The sequence below is a fragment of the Peromyscus leucopus genome, chromosome 13, assembly GCF_004664715.2.
Source record: "Peromyscus leucopus breed LL Stock chromosome 13, UCI_PerLeu_2.1, whole genome shotgun sequence".
In the NCBI taxonomy this organism is placed as follows: Eukaryota; Metazoa; Chordata; class Mammalia; order Rodentia; family Cricetidae; genus Peromyscus; species Peromyscus leucopus.
The window spans coordinates 51,714,982-51,730,308 of NC_051074.1; the positions used below are offsets into that span (position 1 = coordinate 51,714,982).

At 40.5% G+C, this 15,327-nt stretch overlaps 1 protein-coding gene across 28 annotated transcripts in view; it reads right to left on the bottom strand.

Moving 5' to 3' along the window:
• Positions 1-601: 601 nt before the first annotated feature.
• Abi2 (abl interactor 2) overlaps positions 602-15,327 on the bottom strand; it is an 86,615-nt gene continuing 71,889 nt past the window's right edge. For all 28 annotated transcript variants that reach the window (XM_037210371.1, XM_037210360.1, XM_037210370.1 and 25 more), the window contains one exon: positions 602-5,100. In XM_037210371.1, the coding sequence (XP_037066266.1) occupies positions 4,925-5,100 (176 nt within the window). In that variant the 3' untranslated portion in view covers positions 602-4,924. The remainder of the gene's footprint in view (positions 5,101-15,327) is intronic.

Sequence of the window (15,327 nt, forward strand, 5' to 3'; positions counted from 1 at the left end):
AAACGCTGCAGTGATCGGCAAGTACAATGATGTCCTGGGACTGCCAGATCAAGTGGATCTGTTTAGTTACAGGTTACAAACCACTTTACCATCTATCATCAAACTATTAATAAAAGTTATTCACCATCTGTCAGTGCTACCAATTGTGGACCCTTTTATTTCTGGAGAAATCCCGTTCTTGAAAACATTCCTTTAGAACGTGTTGGCTGACCTTCCCACGTCCCATGTCATGGAAGTGACAGGCTCTGAGGACGAGGGCCACAAGACCTGGAGCAGTATTCTTATTCTGGAGATTGCCTGTTTACTCAGAGAAATCCCTAGAAAAACTTTTGTAGTCAAATCATTTACCCTCTGGGATCTTAACCAACACCTTTGTTTTTAATCGACCTCACTCTAATAACAAGAACTTACACTTAACAGGATTTAGGTACACCTGGAAAAAGCAGCTCAGAATTAAATAAGCACATGTCTTCAAAATATTTCAGAGATCAAGCTTGTTAAAGGTTCATCTCTATTTAAAGTCTTGAATAGTCCCATCAATGCTTAGAACCACCTTAGAAAGAAGTAGTGAATACATAAATAATTCTGCAAGACACTGGAATATACTTCGTGTGATTTTTATTTGGGTCAAGTTCTTAGTACACAGCAATAATTATTCCAAATACAATTTAAAAATTAAGTGAATGTCCCTCGCTCATCTGGAGGTGCTCAATGGCGCACAGAAGGCATGTCACTGGCACACTTCCCCACTCAAGTTGCCTGAATGCTTTTTTACTCAGTACCGCCAACTCTCTGGGAGCTGTAAAGTGTAACTGGCCAGATCACAAATTGTTTACATTCTTTTTGTAAACCATTTTGTTAAGAAAAAAAGGTACACGGACACAAAATATGATTAAAAACTGCTTTTCCATAGAATTCCAAACTTGCAAAAGAGGCTTCAGTTTAATGTGAAAATAAGCTTTTTATTTTCCTTACAAAAAATTTAGCATTTATTAGCAAGGATCATTTACACAGCTAGGCCCTGTCACTTCATTTGTTGATTTTTTTTAAATAGAGATTCTCAATAAAACAAAGAGATAACGTAAACTTAGATAGCCAAGCTCAATGCCTCCATGTAGTGACTCAGTGAGGCTCCTAAGTAAGGCTGTGTACTGTGCTGTGCTCTGATCTACTCCTGCCAGAGTAAAACTAAAGACAATGCCTTCTTGCTACACACAGCTTTATGGAAAGGTGTTTACGAATGAAGTTTTAGAGGGTAAATGAAGAGTATTTCCACTCAGGTTGCACTTAAACTTGAAGCAAATGAATACTTGGGTGGTTATTTATCAAAACATGGCATATCTTTTCAAGTATAGTCCTGAAAACAAGAACTCATGATTTCTAAAGAAAAATACAGCACATTGAATTATATTTGGTACAGTGGAGAATAGACTGAGCTGAGTCAAGAGCTAACTAGCTGTTTATCTGAAACAAAGCATCAACCCCATTGTTAAAGTGAGACTGGAAAAACATCTTTAAACCTTATTAGTTCCATAATTCTAAGATATCAAGGAAACAGTGTTAGGGAGATGTCAGCTCCACACCCATTAGGAGTTCCTGGCCAAAGCTATTCAGAAGTGAACGGCTCCCATTCATTTCAAAGATCTGGCAGTCAACCTACCATTTATTTCTTCACCAAAGCCCTTTCCAGAAGTCAAGGCGGTATTCAGGACACACCACGTTCTCTCCGTAAGAGAGAAGGGAATAAAGGTAAAGCAAGAGTTGTGCTGCAGGAAGGGACCTTTAAAGAACACGGAAACTGGAAAACAAATGAGCTGTCACTGTGATGCCCCATCCGTAAGAATCCTCTCTATCAACAGAAAACTGTTAAGAGTCCACCTCTGTTGCAGACTGTAAAGACACAAGCCCGTCTCCAGCTGGGTGTACACAGCAGCCGGACGGGGATAGGAAGGAGGGATGAGATGTCACCCAGTGGCTTTTAGGAACAGCAAAAGCAGCAGGTCCTGTACCCACCCCAAAAAGGTGTCTCTTAGGAAGACAGAAGGAAGTGGCCAAAAGGAAAATACTGTAGGAGACATCTTAAAAAGTTCATATTTATTCCAAACACAGCAGGCTGAAATCTCTTGGTCTAGATTTCAAACATTGGCACTGTTTTTGTTTCTAATTTGCCTTGGCTATAAGGTCAAACACAAGAAGGTATTTTCACTCAGATCCATGGACCTTCAAATATTAATAGCAAAAAAGAGACAAATGTCCAGTCCCATCTCGCCCCGCCCCCCAAGGGTAAAGGAACTGTCCACAGAATCAGACATTTCAGGAAAGAGAGCGCCCTCAGGGCACCCGTGTCCTGGTAAAGCAGGTGCTTACTGGTCACCTAAGTTTCAACATTCGTTTAAGATTCTTAGTATCGACCATATTTTAGTTTATGGGCAAATAAATGGGAAATTTTACAATAAAACAGGAGATAACCTCACAGTATTAACAGCATGCAATCTACAAAATATTACATACATTAAAAGTCTCCAATTACTCTAGGCCTGGCTCATTGTTACAGAGTATCCTTCCAAGACAATTTATAGAATTCAACACTGAAATTTAAAAAAAAAAGAAAGAAAAGCCAACAGACAGTGTGTTTTGTTGTTACAAAATCGCATCAGTACTCATCAATACAAGTGGAGGAATGAGCTGGCCCATGGATTACCCCCAGCGCAAGTCTTCAGCACAAAGTACATCACTAGTGTATTCTGCAAACCCCAGTTCAGCAGGGGTCCAGAAGGTAAGCTCTGCCCACCACCAGCTGCTTCTGTAACTAGACAATACAAGCTAGTTGTTTCCTGGGTTTCCAAACATCGTCTTATTAATCCACTAAGCTCACTCAGCAAAAGGCAACTTAAATAAATAATTAGTGCAACTATTTTCAAAAGTTTCCATGTACCAACACAAGCAAAGTTAAACATGTTCATATACAGTCTTGCTGGGTCCATAATGGAGCTAAAGGCTCAGAGGACATTCAGGGACATATCCTGAAGATAGTCGAGACGACCTAACAAAAGCATGAAGTAGAAAGTGTACTAGAAGCAAGTTAAAGATGAATCCAAAGTGTTCAGAAAAATCTAAAGTATAATAGCTGATGTGTAATGTCATGAAAAGGGAGGGAGGCCTGCTGCCTAGCATAGTGGCTCCTGCTTGTAATCCTAGTATTAGAGGCTAGAGCGGGAAGAACACCATGTCTGAAACAAACAACTGCAACTTGAAAGCAAAAACAGTCTTGGGAAGGAAACTGTTTGGATCTCAGTTACACAGTGAAGCCTCAGGCTCAGATAACAGATCTCTAAGTGGAGTTCGCTTCTGCCTGTAAGATCTGCTTTTCACGTCTACAACACTTGTTCAGTTTTCAACCAAATTCTTCTAGCATCACTAACCAGAATGTTCAAGGCCTGCATCTGAATTACAGACAGCTATTACTTTCTCTTCCTTTTCATTCTTCAGGTGAAGTTACCCAGCCAGATTCATTCTGGCCAACTCACTGGACTGATAAGAATCCACACTGGAGCTTTGAGCCTAAATACAAACTCGCCCATCACCATGGTATTCACCTACAGGGCAGCAACACCTATCTTTTTTCCCCCCAAGTATTCCTTATACTAATTACAGAAGTGATTATTAAAGCCACCAGACATATAAACTCCACTGAATTTAAACTGATTGTGAATGAGGGAGATGCCAATCATTTCAAAATCACACTGGTTCTCATCAGTGTGGAGTGGAAAGTATTTCGTCCTAGTCTCCTCCACTAACCCTCTTTAGTCTGAATCCCAAGGTTCAGATTCTTACTAGGAGAGTCTACTTTAGAGTCCAATCACTTCAAATCAGGAGACTATTTACTTTTCTACAGCTGAGAGAATAAAAATGACTCAGCATCAGCTAACACTGCCATTGATAACAGTCCAAAAGCACAGTAGCAGCCTGTCATTCCCTATCCAGTGACTGTCCAGAGACCTGACAACTAGTCTCTTTTAAAAAGGAGAACAAATGTTTTAAGTATCAAAAGAACAGCAATAGCTGGCCTGACTTCCTAGTCCTGCCCTCAGAAGCAGCACCTAAGGTAAAAGGCTGGAGCTCTTCCCTTCAAAGCCTTAGGAACCTTCCTGTCCAGCTTCACACAACCACCTCAGTACAAGTACATACCACATTTCACAAACCGGCTGTTATTGGCAAGGCAGTCCCATGCAACAGTGCATTAAAATCAAACTGTGGTGACTGTTAGCCCTGGGAATGTTTGGAGACTTTCACATTATGTCATCCTTATAATCTACAAACAGGACAGGATGCAAGGGAGTTCAGTCTTAACTCACCTAGCACACTCCAGTGCTAATAGAACACAGGATTTACAGTGTTAAAGAAAAACAGCCTTTGAAACAACCAAAAAGTAGTTAAATATGGTATTTAAACACTGGTTCCTTCCTCTCCATATAGTGGAAGAAAGTAAGGGGCAAGGGTGTCCATCTGGCCACGAGGCTAACCCCCAGACTGAGGGAGTGAACACCCAACATCACAGATTCTGCAGGAAGAGAAATCCACGGGTGTACAGGATTCCTGAGAAAGATCCCAGACTTTTTCTCAAGGCATTCTTGCTCTGGTTTGCTCTAGCGACATGTTTGTGTTGTGATACCGTCTATCGATTGGGAAATGGTCACATTTTCAACCCAGACAGCCTCGGACAAATGACAGCAAGAAGATCCATTTGTTCAGACTCGGCTTTGATGGTTTGTTTTGAATACTAGGGGATGAACCAAAACATAGTAATAAAAGAAGTAACTTCATTTGTATGTTTCATTTGTCTCCCTGGGAAAAAATTCCCAGGGCCTCTAGTTAATCTGGGAAGACCTGACCTCCTGCAAAGAAAGCACGGCTGTGCTGAGCTTTACTCCGAATAGTGCATGATGGACTCAACGTAATTCCCAGGGAAGAGCCCAGTCACTCCATTCATAACTCCCTCATACCAACCATCGTCATTCTTCTTGATGACATAAATAATGGCTCCCTCCTGAAAGGACAGCTCATCTTCCTTGTCCTTTGTATAATCGTAAATTGCCACAACTGGGGGAAACAAAACAGGATGTGAATGAGAATACTATTCCCAGAAAAACGAAACCAAATCAGCACTCATACACAGCAACTTTCTAAACATTACAATTTACATTCATGTTTTCTAATAACCAGTTCAATACAATCAAATACCCTTTTCTAGAAAAAGGTTCTAAATCCAGTATAAATGGCAAACAAGCAAAAAACAATCACATTTAGTTACCCTTCAATGGCCTATAAGAAAAAACTGCAGAAAAGAAACATAATCTAAGCATTATGAAAGACAGCTATTCATTTGAACTTATATAAGGTACCATTTTGTGTAAAAACAAATGCATATATTTAAACATTATTCTACTGTTGTGAGGTACACTATGAGGCAACTGAGAAATGAGACAGACTAAAGGAAGAGGGCCACAGCTCCTTTTCTGGACTCTGACTATCGGTGAATGGGAACTCAATTCCTACATGTTAAGTCCACTCTACATTTACTTTTACTTTCAAACATATACTGCATTCTGTTACCAATTTAATGCATCCACACTAATAAAGTGCTAAAAGAACCAGGACACCTGTAAGTTCCTCTGTGATTTTTATGGTTTAAATAACTTGGCAATGGGCCTCTGAACGTTTATCTCAGATCATCTCTAGTTCCCACTATTACAGTTACCCTCAAGAATTTTGATAAAATGGGATGCCTTAGAACTTAACTCACATCCACTTAGACTTAGTCTTTGTTCCAACCACCTGTATCTTCTGCACACCACAAAGAACCTTTTTCAACAATAATCTCCATTTGGGCCAGAGAGATGGTTGGTGGGAAAAGGTACTAACTACCAAGCTGACAACCCAGTTCAGTTCCTGGGACCCACCTATCAGAAGAGAATGGCCTCCACAGACTGTTTGAGCTCCACCATGGTGACCTCCACCATGGTGACCTCCACCATGGCACTCACAATGTGTGCACAACATGGACATTCACACATGTGAATAAATTATTAGTATCTCCAGCTGTTTTTCTAAGCAAACTCTGTAACTTGTCTTAAAATTTGAGAGCTGGGATGTATCCCAGGGGCAGAGCTATTGGCCTTGTGCTTCTGGAGCACTTTAGTAAAAATCTATTGGCTTCCCTCATGCATAATTATCTTCTATTCTTGGGATCCACTGAGGACATCAGAAAATATTTTTACAGAGGCCTAATGTAGAAGAGTCAGGGCTGTTTCTAAAAACAATTTAGTGTAATTATACGACAAGTCTGAATATAAGAAAATTAGAATTCAAGCGTTTAGTACTGGCAGCCAGTCAGTATTTTCTGGTTTTTTGTTGTTGCAGATGCTGCTATTTTGTTTTGTTTTGTTTTTTAAGAAAAGGCAACATACTTGGTACTTAGAAAAATGTACCCACTGAAAAGTAATCCAGAAGATAATTGTATTTATATTTTGTAGCAACAGAGTAATTTAATAGACAAAGTTATTGCACTCAAGGCATGCATCTATTCTTTAAAATACAGAAATTGGAGGCTATGGCTGAAGCTTGGTGGTAAAAGACCCAAGGTTCAGTCCACAGGGAGGGAGGGAGGGAGGGAGGGAAGGAAGGAAGGGAAAAAAAAAAGAACCTGTCTCAGAAAGAGTTCACAGTAAACACGAGTCCCTGAGCTCCGGTTATAGTGGCACGGGAGACCCTATTTTTAAAGGTGACAAAATTAGTGATCAATTGAAATGTTTATTTTAATCCCCTCAAACAATGCTGTTAAAATTACCAATTTTCATTCCCGGGGAAACATAGACATCCACGAAATGTCACACATCGGGCTATTTCCGTCTGGTTACAAGCAAAAAAACTAATGGTGCCTCTATTTTCTCTCAATATTTCCAGTATTAACAACATGCAAACACTCTAAATTCCAAGGTGTATGACATACTTGAGCTGAGCAAAATTAGGAACGGGAGGAGGAAGGAGAATTCAGGAGGGAGGGAGGTGGAACAGAGATGGTTCGACTATCTTCTCATAAAATATGAAAGTTGATACAGACAACAAACACCACACACTGAAAACTGGAGACACTGCTCACGCATCTCTTGCCAACACAAGGACCAGACATTTCTAAATAGATCTATGGTCAGTCAGTAGTAAATATATAACAAATATTCGTTCAAAGGGAAGTGAGAACGGTCTGGAGAAGTATGATAAAGGCGACAGATACGCTGTAGAGCACCAGCAATCACATCAGCAATGAACTGCTTGGGAAGCCACTGGAAAAATCAGAAGGTAACCAAGTTTCTCATCTCAATATACTTTTTTACTGTCATGTTATGGACTAAGATGATTTTACTCACATGGAGAGTGAAGGCTTGTCCTAAGGCAGTAAAACCCTGTTTAAGATCATTTGGAACTGATATACAACTTGCCCTGAGGTAACCAAAGTTGACTTTGTCATTATCACTAATAAACTTAACAATGCAAACTGAACTAAAAGTAATTTCAGAACTTCTTGTGGATGTTGCTTCTATGAAAACAATGCCCCTTTGTTAATGAGGCCATGTTCCTCTGCCTCCGCCAGGCTCCTCAGACGTCACACAAAAGTGACTGACCAAGTGTCTGGTCCTTTTGAGACCCTTGGTCCTCTCACCCTGCACTGCTTGGCAGCGAGTACCTATGCTCCCCCTCTTGACATCTCCCTCCAGTTTCCACCAACAGTGTCTTCTATTTCTCTGGCTGCTCCCCGAGTTTCTAGGAGTTGGCCTTGCCGTCCCTAACACTTTCTCTGTAACTCAAGTCCTGTTATATTCTGCCCCCTGAACCTCTGACCCCGAAGTCCTGCCCTCATCGCCGTGGTCACTGTCTTCCAGCAGGACCTGGAGGACATCAGTTCTAAGCAGTGTGAGCACTGAAGTTTAGACTCTTCCTGACTTTCAACTCCTATGCACACTACTTCCTGATGTAGTCACCCTGGATGGCAACTTGGTCAACTATCAATCAAGGTTCCTTTCTGTCCTTCCAATTAACAAAAGTATAAAAGTGCACTATCTTCAAGCACAAAAGTACTCCTTGATGCCAGAAAAAAAAAAAAATTCAAAACCAACTGACCTTTACTAACCCAATCCTTCTGAAAGTCAAATTGCTCCCATCTATCCTTTTGCAGGCCTTAAAATGGAGATATCAGCTAACACATCCTAAAAAAATATTTTTAAAGACAAATTATTTGGTTTTAACAGGTAACTCTGAAAGTGCTGAAATAACTGAGAACCAATGCACTTAGTGGACATTTCTAAGTTCTAAATTGATCATACTGAATGCCATAAATGGTAGAGCACAGAGGCCAGCAAATCCCAGAGCTCAGGACAGGAGGAGAAGGGTGAGTGCCACAGTTCAAATCCAACTCAACTATCATTTCATAACTCACAAGTCTACTTAACTTTTCCTTAGCACTTTGTAGGAATTACAATAGTTCTCTCATTTGTTACCTGGAAGCACTGTTAGGTTAAATGCAGTGATTCACACATAAGCAAATCATTATTAGTTTATTAATAAGTTCTGTAATGTGACAAGCATAAAAAGAATACACAAAAATGCCTGTCACTTTGGGTGTGATGGTATTTAATCTAGCACTTAGGAGGCAGAAGCAGGTAGGTCTCTGAGTTCAAGGCCAATCTGGTCTACATAGTTAAGTTTCAGGACAGTTAGGGCTACACAGTGAGGCCTGTTTCCAACAAAACAAAACAAAAGTTTGCCTCTATCCAAGTGAAGTCAGGGTACATAACCCCTTCTTGATAACTACATCAATAAACAAGGAACTAAAATGAAGCTTATGCTGTGGTGGTGGTGGTGGCGGCGGCAGCGGCAGCAGCAGCAGCAGCGGCGGCGGCCACAGCCTTGGGACCATACAAGGAACTGTAACAAACTGTCAGTTGTTTTGGGAAGATTCTGTTGTTTTGTTTTGTTTTGTTTTGTTTTTGGGGGGGAGTCTGTCTGTGTTTTGTAAGACAAGATCTTGCTGTGTGGCCAAGGCTGGTCCTTAACTCCTGAGATCAAGTTGACCTTCCTCTGAACCTCCCAAGGAGCTGGGGTGAGAAGCACGAGCTGAGGTGAGAGAATGTTACTGAAGGAGGAAGACAGAGGCTCCCAAGATCCCCAGCATGCACTGGCTGCAGAACTAGAACTAGGCCTTAAGGTTTGAGACAGGAAAACTCACTAAGTAAGGACCTCAACATTTATTCACAAATAAAAGACACAACCATAAAACTATACCCTGAGTAGTTCCTTCTGTTTGCAACAAGACTATGGAAGTATTCATTGGCCTTAATGTCTTTATTTTTGTTTGGGGGATATTTGGATTTTTATTTTTAAATATTTTCAGGTTACCCAGAAGTGCAGTCCTTCATCTTCTGCCTCTTGAGAGCTGGGATTACAGGTCTGTGCCACAACACCTTAGTCCCTGTTTTGAAAGGCTTGAATATTAACAGAAATCTAACCTTAGAAACATCGGGCATATTCTTTTAAACTATGGAGAATTAGCTGAACAGAAAACTTCCTTTTCAAAGTCTCTTCAGATTCTTACATGTTAGTGAGGAGTCACTCTGTTTAAAGTGAACTTTCACTGTGATTCTTCTAAAGGAATAACTAAGTGGGCTCTCAGAGCTGCACACTGCCGACACCTTTCCTACAAACTTTTTTTTTTTTTTGGTTTTTCGTGACAGGGTTTCTCTGTGTAGCTTTGCGCCTCTTGCTCCGTAGCCCAGGCTGGCCTCGAACTCACAGAGATCCGCCTGGCTCTGCCTCCCAAGTGCTGGGGTTAAAGGCGTGCGCCACCACCGCCCGGCCTACAAACATGTTTAAATGAGCTGGGGAGTCCTCCTTACAGTGTAAGGTATAAGTCAGACAAAACACACTGATTTAGTGTGTCCACCAATTGAGTGCTCACTCAGCCTCCTGTAGAGTCGGGCTCAAAGGCCTTCCTGCATTAGCAGGGTCAGGTACGCTACCTTTTTGTTTTGTTTTTGGTTTTTCGAGACAGGGTTTCTCTGTGTAGCTTTGCGCCTTTCCTGGAACTCACTTGGTAGCCCAGGCTGGCCTCGAACTCACAGAGATCCGCATGCCTCTGCCTCCCGAGTGCTGGGATTAAAGGCGTGCATCACCTCCGCCCAGCATGTTACTGACTTGGTAAGTCTTTCACATTTTTGATATTATAAAGCTCTTATTCTTACATTTGAATTTTCATTATGAACCATCAAATACTATTTTTGTACCAAATATTTATTTTTAATTTGTGAAGACAATTACATAGACTAGTTTTTCAAATGTTAAGTCAACCTTGCATCCTAAGTCTAAATTTTACTTAGTCACAATATATTATCCTTTCCCCATACTGCAAGATCTCACTCAATGAAAACTCTAAGAATGTTCCTACTGTTTGAGACAGGTTCTCACTGTGCAGGTGTAGCCCTGGCTACCCTGGAACTTGCTCTGTAGACCAGGCTGTCCTCAAACTCACAGATCCTCCTGTCACTTCCTCCTTAGGGCTAGGATTAAAGGCGTGAGACACCATGCCCACCTTCTGTCTATTTTTATAGAATAGTTTCAAGGATTTTTGTTCTTAAGTAAATTCAGTGTAATTCTGACTTTGTCATCCCTGTTCCTCAGTTCATCAGACGTACTGCCTCCATTTCTACCTTCTGGTAAGTTTCTTTCATAAATGCCTGAGGCTGGAATGATGGCTCACCGGTTAAGAGCACGGGCTGCTCTTACAGAGGAGTCAGGTTCAGCTCCCAGCAACTACACGATGGCTCACAACCATCTACCTCCAGCACCAGGCATGTTTTGTCGAATATTAAGATGTGTTACATTTGTTTATGCTGTGGAATATTTTTTTAATGATGCAAAGATGTCTTGCATTTCTTTATGTTGCATTTGTTGAACTCTGTGAAGCTGTGTTACTTTGCCTGTCTAAAACAATGATGGTCTAATAAAGAGCTGAACGGCCAATAGTGAGACAGGAGGAAGGACAGTAGGGCTGGCAGGCAGAGAGGATAAACAGAAGGAGAAATCTACGATGAAGCAATGAGATCAAGGAGTGGGAAGAGGCCAGCTACCCAGCCACCCAGTCAGCAAGCCACCAAGATTACGAGTGAAGGTAAAATTGCAAAAGCAAGAAAAGGAAAAAGCCCAGAGGCAAAAGTCACACAGGACAATTTAAGAAAAGCTGACTAGAAACAAGCCAAGACAAGGCTGGGCATTTGTAAGAATAAGCATCCGTGTTATTTCTTTGGGAGCTGGGTGGTGGCACCCGCATAGAGCCAAAAGAATAAAGAGAAAAACAACGACAGGCGTGAACATGGTGGGCAGACACACATGAAAATGAAGGCTCGAAAAACCAAAAAAAAAAAAAAAAAGAAAATGAAGGCAAAGAACACCCAAACACATGGTTTTGAAAAGCATTGGCTGGAACTTCTAGAGAAGCTCCCTGGGTCTGGAGTTTCCTGAAGGAAGGCTTTAAACCATAAACTTGGTGTCTTCCCTATGTGGGAATGTTCCAGGTACCTTTTTCATTCTTGGTGCTGGAGATGAAACCCAGGACCAAGTGCTCTACCACCCAACCATATCCCTAAGCACATCTCTCTCTCTTTTTTTTTTTTTTTTTTTGAGTGAGCTCCGCTAATTTGTTTTTGAGAACTTGTTTATTTCCTCTAAATTATTAAACTTATAGGCATAAAGTTAATCAGTTAATCATATTTTTATTATTCTCTTAGTGTCAATAGGACACATAATGATACCTTTCAATTTCATTCTAAACATTTTTAACATGTCATTTAATGTTATAAATTTCTTCTAAATACTGGTCCACACATATTAATATGTGTACAAACACACACACACACACACACACACACACACACACACACACACACACACACACAAAGTAAGGTAAAAGTAGGCTGGGGAAATGGGTCAGTGGTAGTGTTTGCCTGGCACACATAAAACCCTGGGGTTCATTCCTCAGTCAGTCAGTCTGTCTGTCTGTCTCTCACACATAAACCTAGTTTTTCTCTTTTAAAAAAAAACCAACTAACTCCTTTTAAGTGTTTATTTCATTTCTAAATGACTGACTACCCCTCCTGGAGTGGTATTTTGTTTGTTGGTAATAGAGATGGCTTACGACGTCACTGCGACTGGCCTGGAACTCCTGGGCTCGAGAACTCCTTCCCTGTCTCCCAACAACCTGGGGCTACAGGACTGTGTCACAATCTCAACTTATTTCTGTTTTCTATTTTAGCAAAATCCTATTATGGTCAAAAAGTGTACTTTCTTATCATTTCAAGCTTTATTTATAGAGACTTTTTTTATAGCCTAAAATACAATCTACATCAACCAAAATGAATGTAGTATTTTAAAGGGATATATATTATATAATTCCTTGATGAAATGTCCCATACTTCTCAAAAAAGGCAAGTTGATTATTTATATGGTTCATGTTTTTCCATATCCTTATCGATTTATTATTTCTTTTGTAAAAAGATATAAGCAGGAATACTAAAGTCTAACTAAAATTATGATTTGCACTTTTCCTTTCAGGATTTTTCATTTTATAGACATAGGATTGCTATATCTCCTTTACTGAAATAACTCAATTATCCTTAAGTACAGTCTCTCTTATTGTATATAATATCCCACACTCTGAAATCTTTGACATTAATACAGCTAACCTAGCCCCTCTTTTGATAAATATTCTTATAATTTTTTTCTAATAGTATCTTAAAGTGGGTTTCTTATAAGCAATATGCACATCTGGTCTTTTGATGTAATCTCTCAATTCTCATCTGAGGTCCTTTAAGTACTTTACTTTTCAGTGCCCATGTGGATAGGCTACATTTCCAACTGCTAGCTGTGTATTCAAATCCAGTTTGTCTGGGCTGGGGAGCTGGCTCAGTGGGTAAAGCCTTCAGCACACAAGTTCCAATCTCCAGAACACACACGAAGCAGGCCAGCAGCAGGCCTGCAAGCCAGTGTTCCCCCAGCAAGGCAGAAGGCAGAGACAGGGCCACCTCGCCTGCTCCACACAGTGACAAACATTAAGAGAACTTGTCTCAAACAAGCTGAAAGGTGAGCCTGCCACCAAAGGTTATCTGCTGAACTCCAGAGTGTGCCTGCATGTACTCACGAGATTTTTTTCCCCTTAATTCTGTCTCATTACTTATTTTTCTTCTTGACTCTTTTGAATTGAGTATTTTAGGTACCTTTCTAATTTGCATATAATCTAAACTTGGTTTTCTGTGTTTTTCCTGCATATTCTACAGCTTACATTATTTACACAGTCAGACATGTTCATACACTATGGCTTTAAGAATATACTATTCACAGGCAGTCCATAAACTTTATCTTGACTTGCACTTCCCTTCCATTGTTTGTCTTCGTGAAGTCCCTTTCATGTGTTCTAAGAACCACGTAGCTATCTGTAGAAAGTTTAAGACATCAAGCAGATGTGTATACCCGTATACTTACCATTTACTATTAACTCTGCCTTTGGAGAGCTGAGATTTCATCTGGTATACCTTCTGTATCAAATCTCTTTTCAAATCTCTTAGCATGGCTCTGCTAGTCAGGAGGTCTTAGCCCTTTCCTCCCTTTTGGTCTGTAAAGGTCTTTAAAAGGATATTCAGCTATGCGGTGGTGGCACACACCACATCCCAGCACTTGGCAGAGGCAAGTGATCTCTGTGAGTCCCAGGACAGCCAGGACTATGTAAAGAGATCGTGTCTCAAAATAAGTAAAAATTTAAAATAGCAATAATAAATAAATAATAGAGTGCTTTGGCTAAAGAACTTCAGACTGACATCATCTTTCATTGCTCTGAAGATGTTCTACCTCCAATCTGCAGGAAAACTATGCAGTTATTCTTTGTTTTCTTATGAGTAATGTGTCATTTCTCCTCTAAAACTCTTTTAATATTATTCTCTTTATTAGTGGTTTTTAATTCTTTATGATGTGCCTTAACATGGTTTTCTCTTCTATCTGGAGTTTACTTCTTTATACTATGAATTTATAGTTTTTGTGGTAGATAACTTCCAAATAAGCTCCCAATGATTTCTGCCTCATGGTACTTGAATTTTTATGCCAAAACCCACTCCCTACATTTGGCTAAACCTACTGACTTGCTTTTATTAAAACTTTATAACCTTTACTTTATTTTATGTGTATGGGTAGTTTGCCTGCATGAACATCTGTGCACCACATGCATGAAGTATCCACACAGGCCAGAAGAATACATCAGATCCCCTCAGAATAGCAGTTCTGAACTGCCATGAATGTTCCGGAAATCAAATCCAGGTCCTTGGAAGAGAAGCCAGTGCTCTTAAGCACTGACCCAGCTCTCCAGCTCTCCATCTTGCTTTAATAAACAACTTGAAGGCTGGGGAGATAGCTCTGACCATAACACAATGCTACTGAAGCATGACAGCCTGTGCTGTGGAACAACCCTTTGCTACACTATGACTATGCATTACTCTCATTGGTTAATAAAAAGCTGATAGGTCGGTAGCTGGGCAAGAAGTTAGGCAGGAAAGCCAAACTGAGAATAATGGGAAGAAAGAGAGCAGAGTCAGGAGAGACAGCTGCCCAGGAAGCAAGATACGCTAGGGGACAGGCACCGCCACGAGCCACATAGCAATACATAAATATGGGTTATTTTAAGTGTAAGACTTAGCTAGTAATAAGCCTGGGATTAAACCTCTGAGTGGTTATTTGGGAATTGGTGGGTGGGAAAGAAATGTCCAACTTCAGGCCTGTGTTTGACCTGGAATACTAATATAAAAAGTCTGGTTGGTGATACACATCTGTAATCCTAGCACTGGAAGATGGGAACAAGTAGATCTGAAGTTTGCTAACTAGCTAGTCTAGCCTAATCAACAAGCCCCAGATCTCAATGAGAAAACACTGTCTCACAAAATAAGGTGAACAGCTCCTAATGAACAATATCCAAGGTTTTCTGGCTCTACATGCATGCGTGTGTGCACGTGCACATACTCACACTCCACAAAACAACATGTTGAAACTGTAAACCACTGCTGAGATGAGGTCAAAACCTTCGTCCTGCCAACACACTTTCTCTGGCTCTTCTTGCTTATCCATTCTAAGGAGGGAACTGTGACTGCCCTATGGAAAGACCCATGCAGTCCAGAACTATGGGCAACTTGGCTAAAAAAGGAAGCTAAGACCCTCATGTCAATAATCCAGGATAAAATTAAT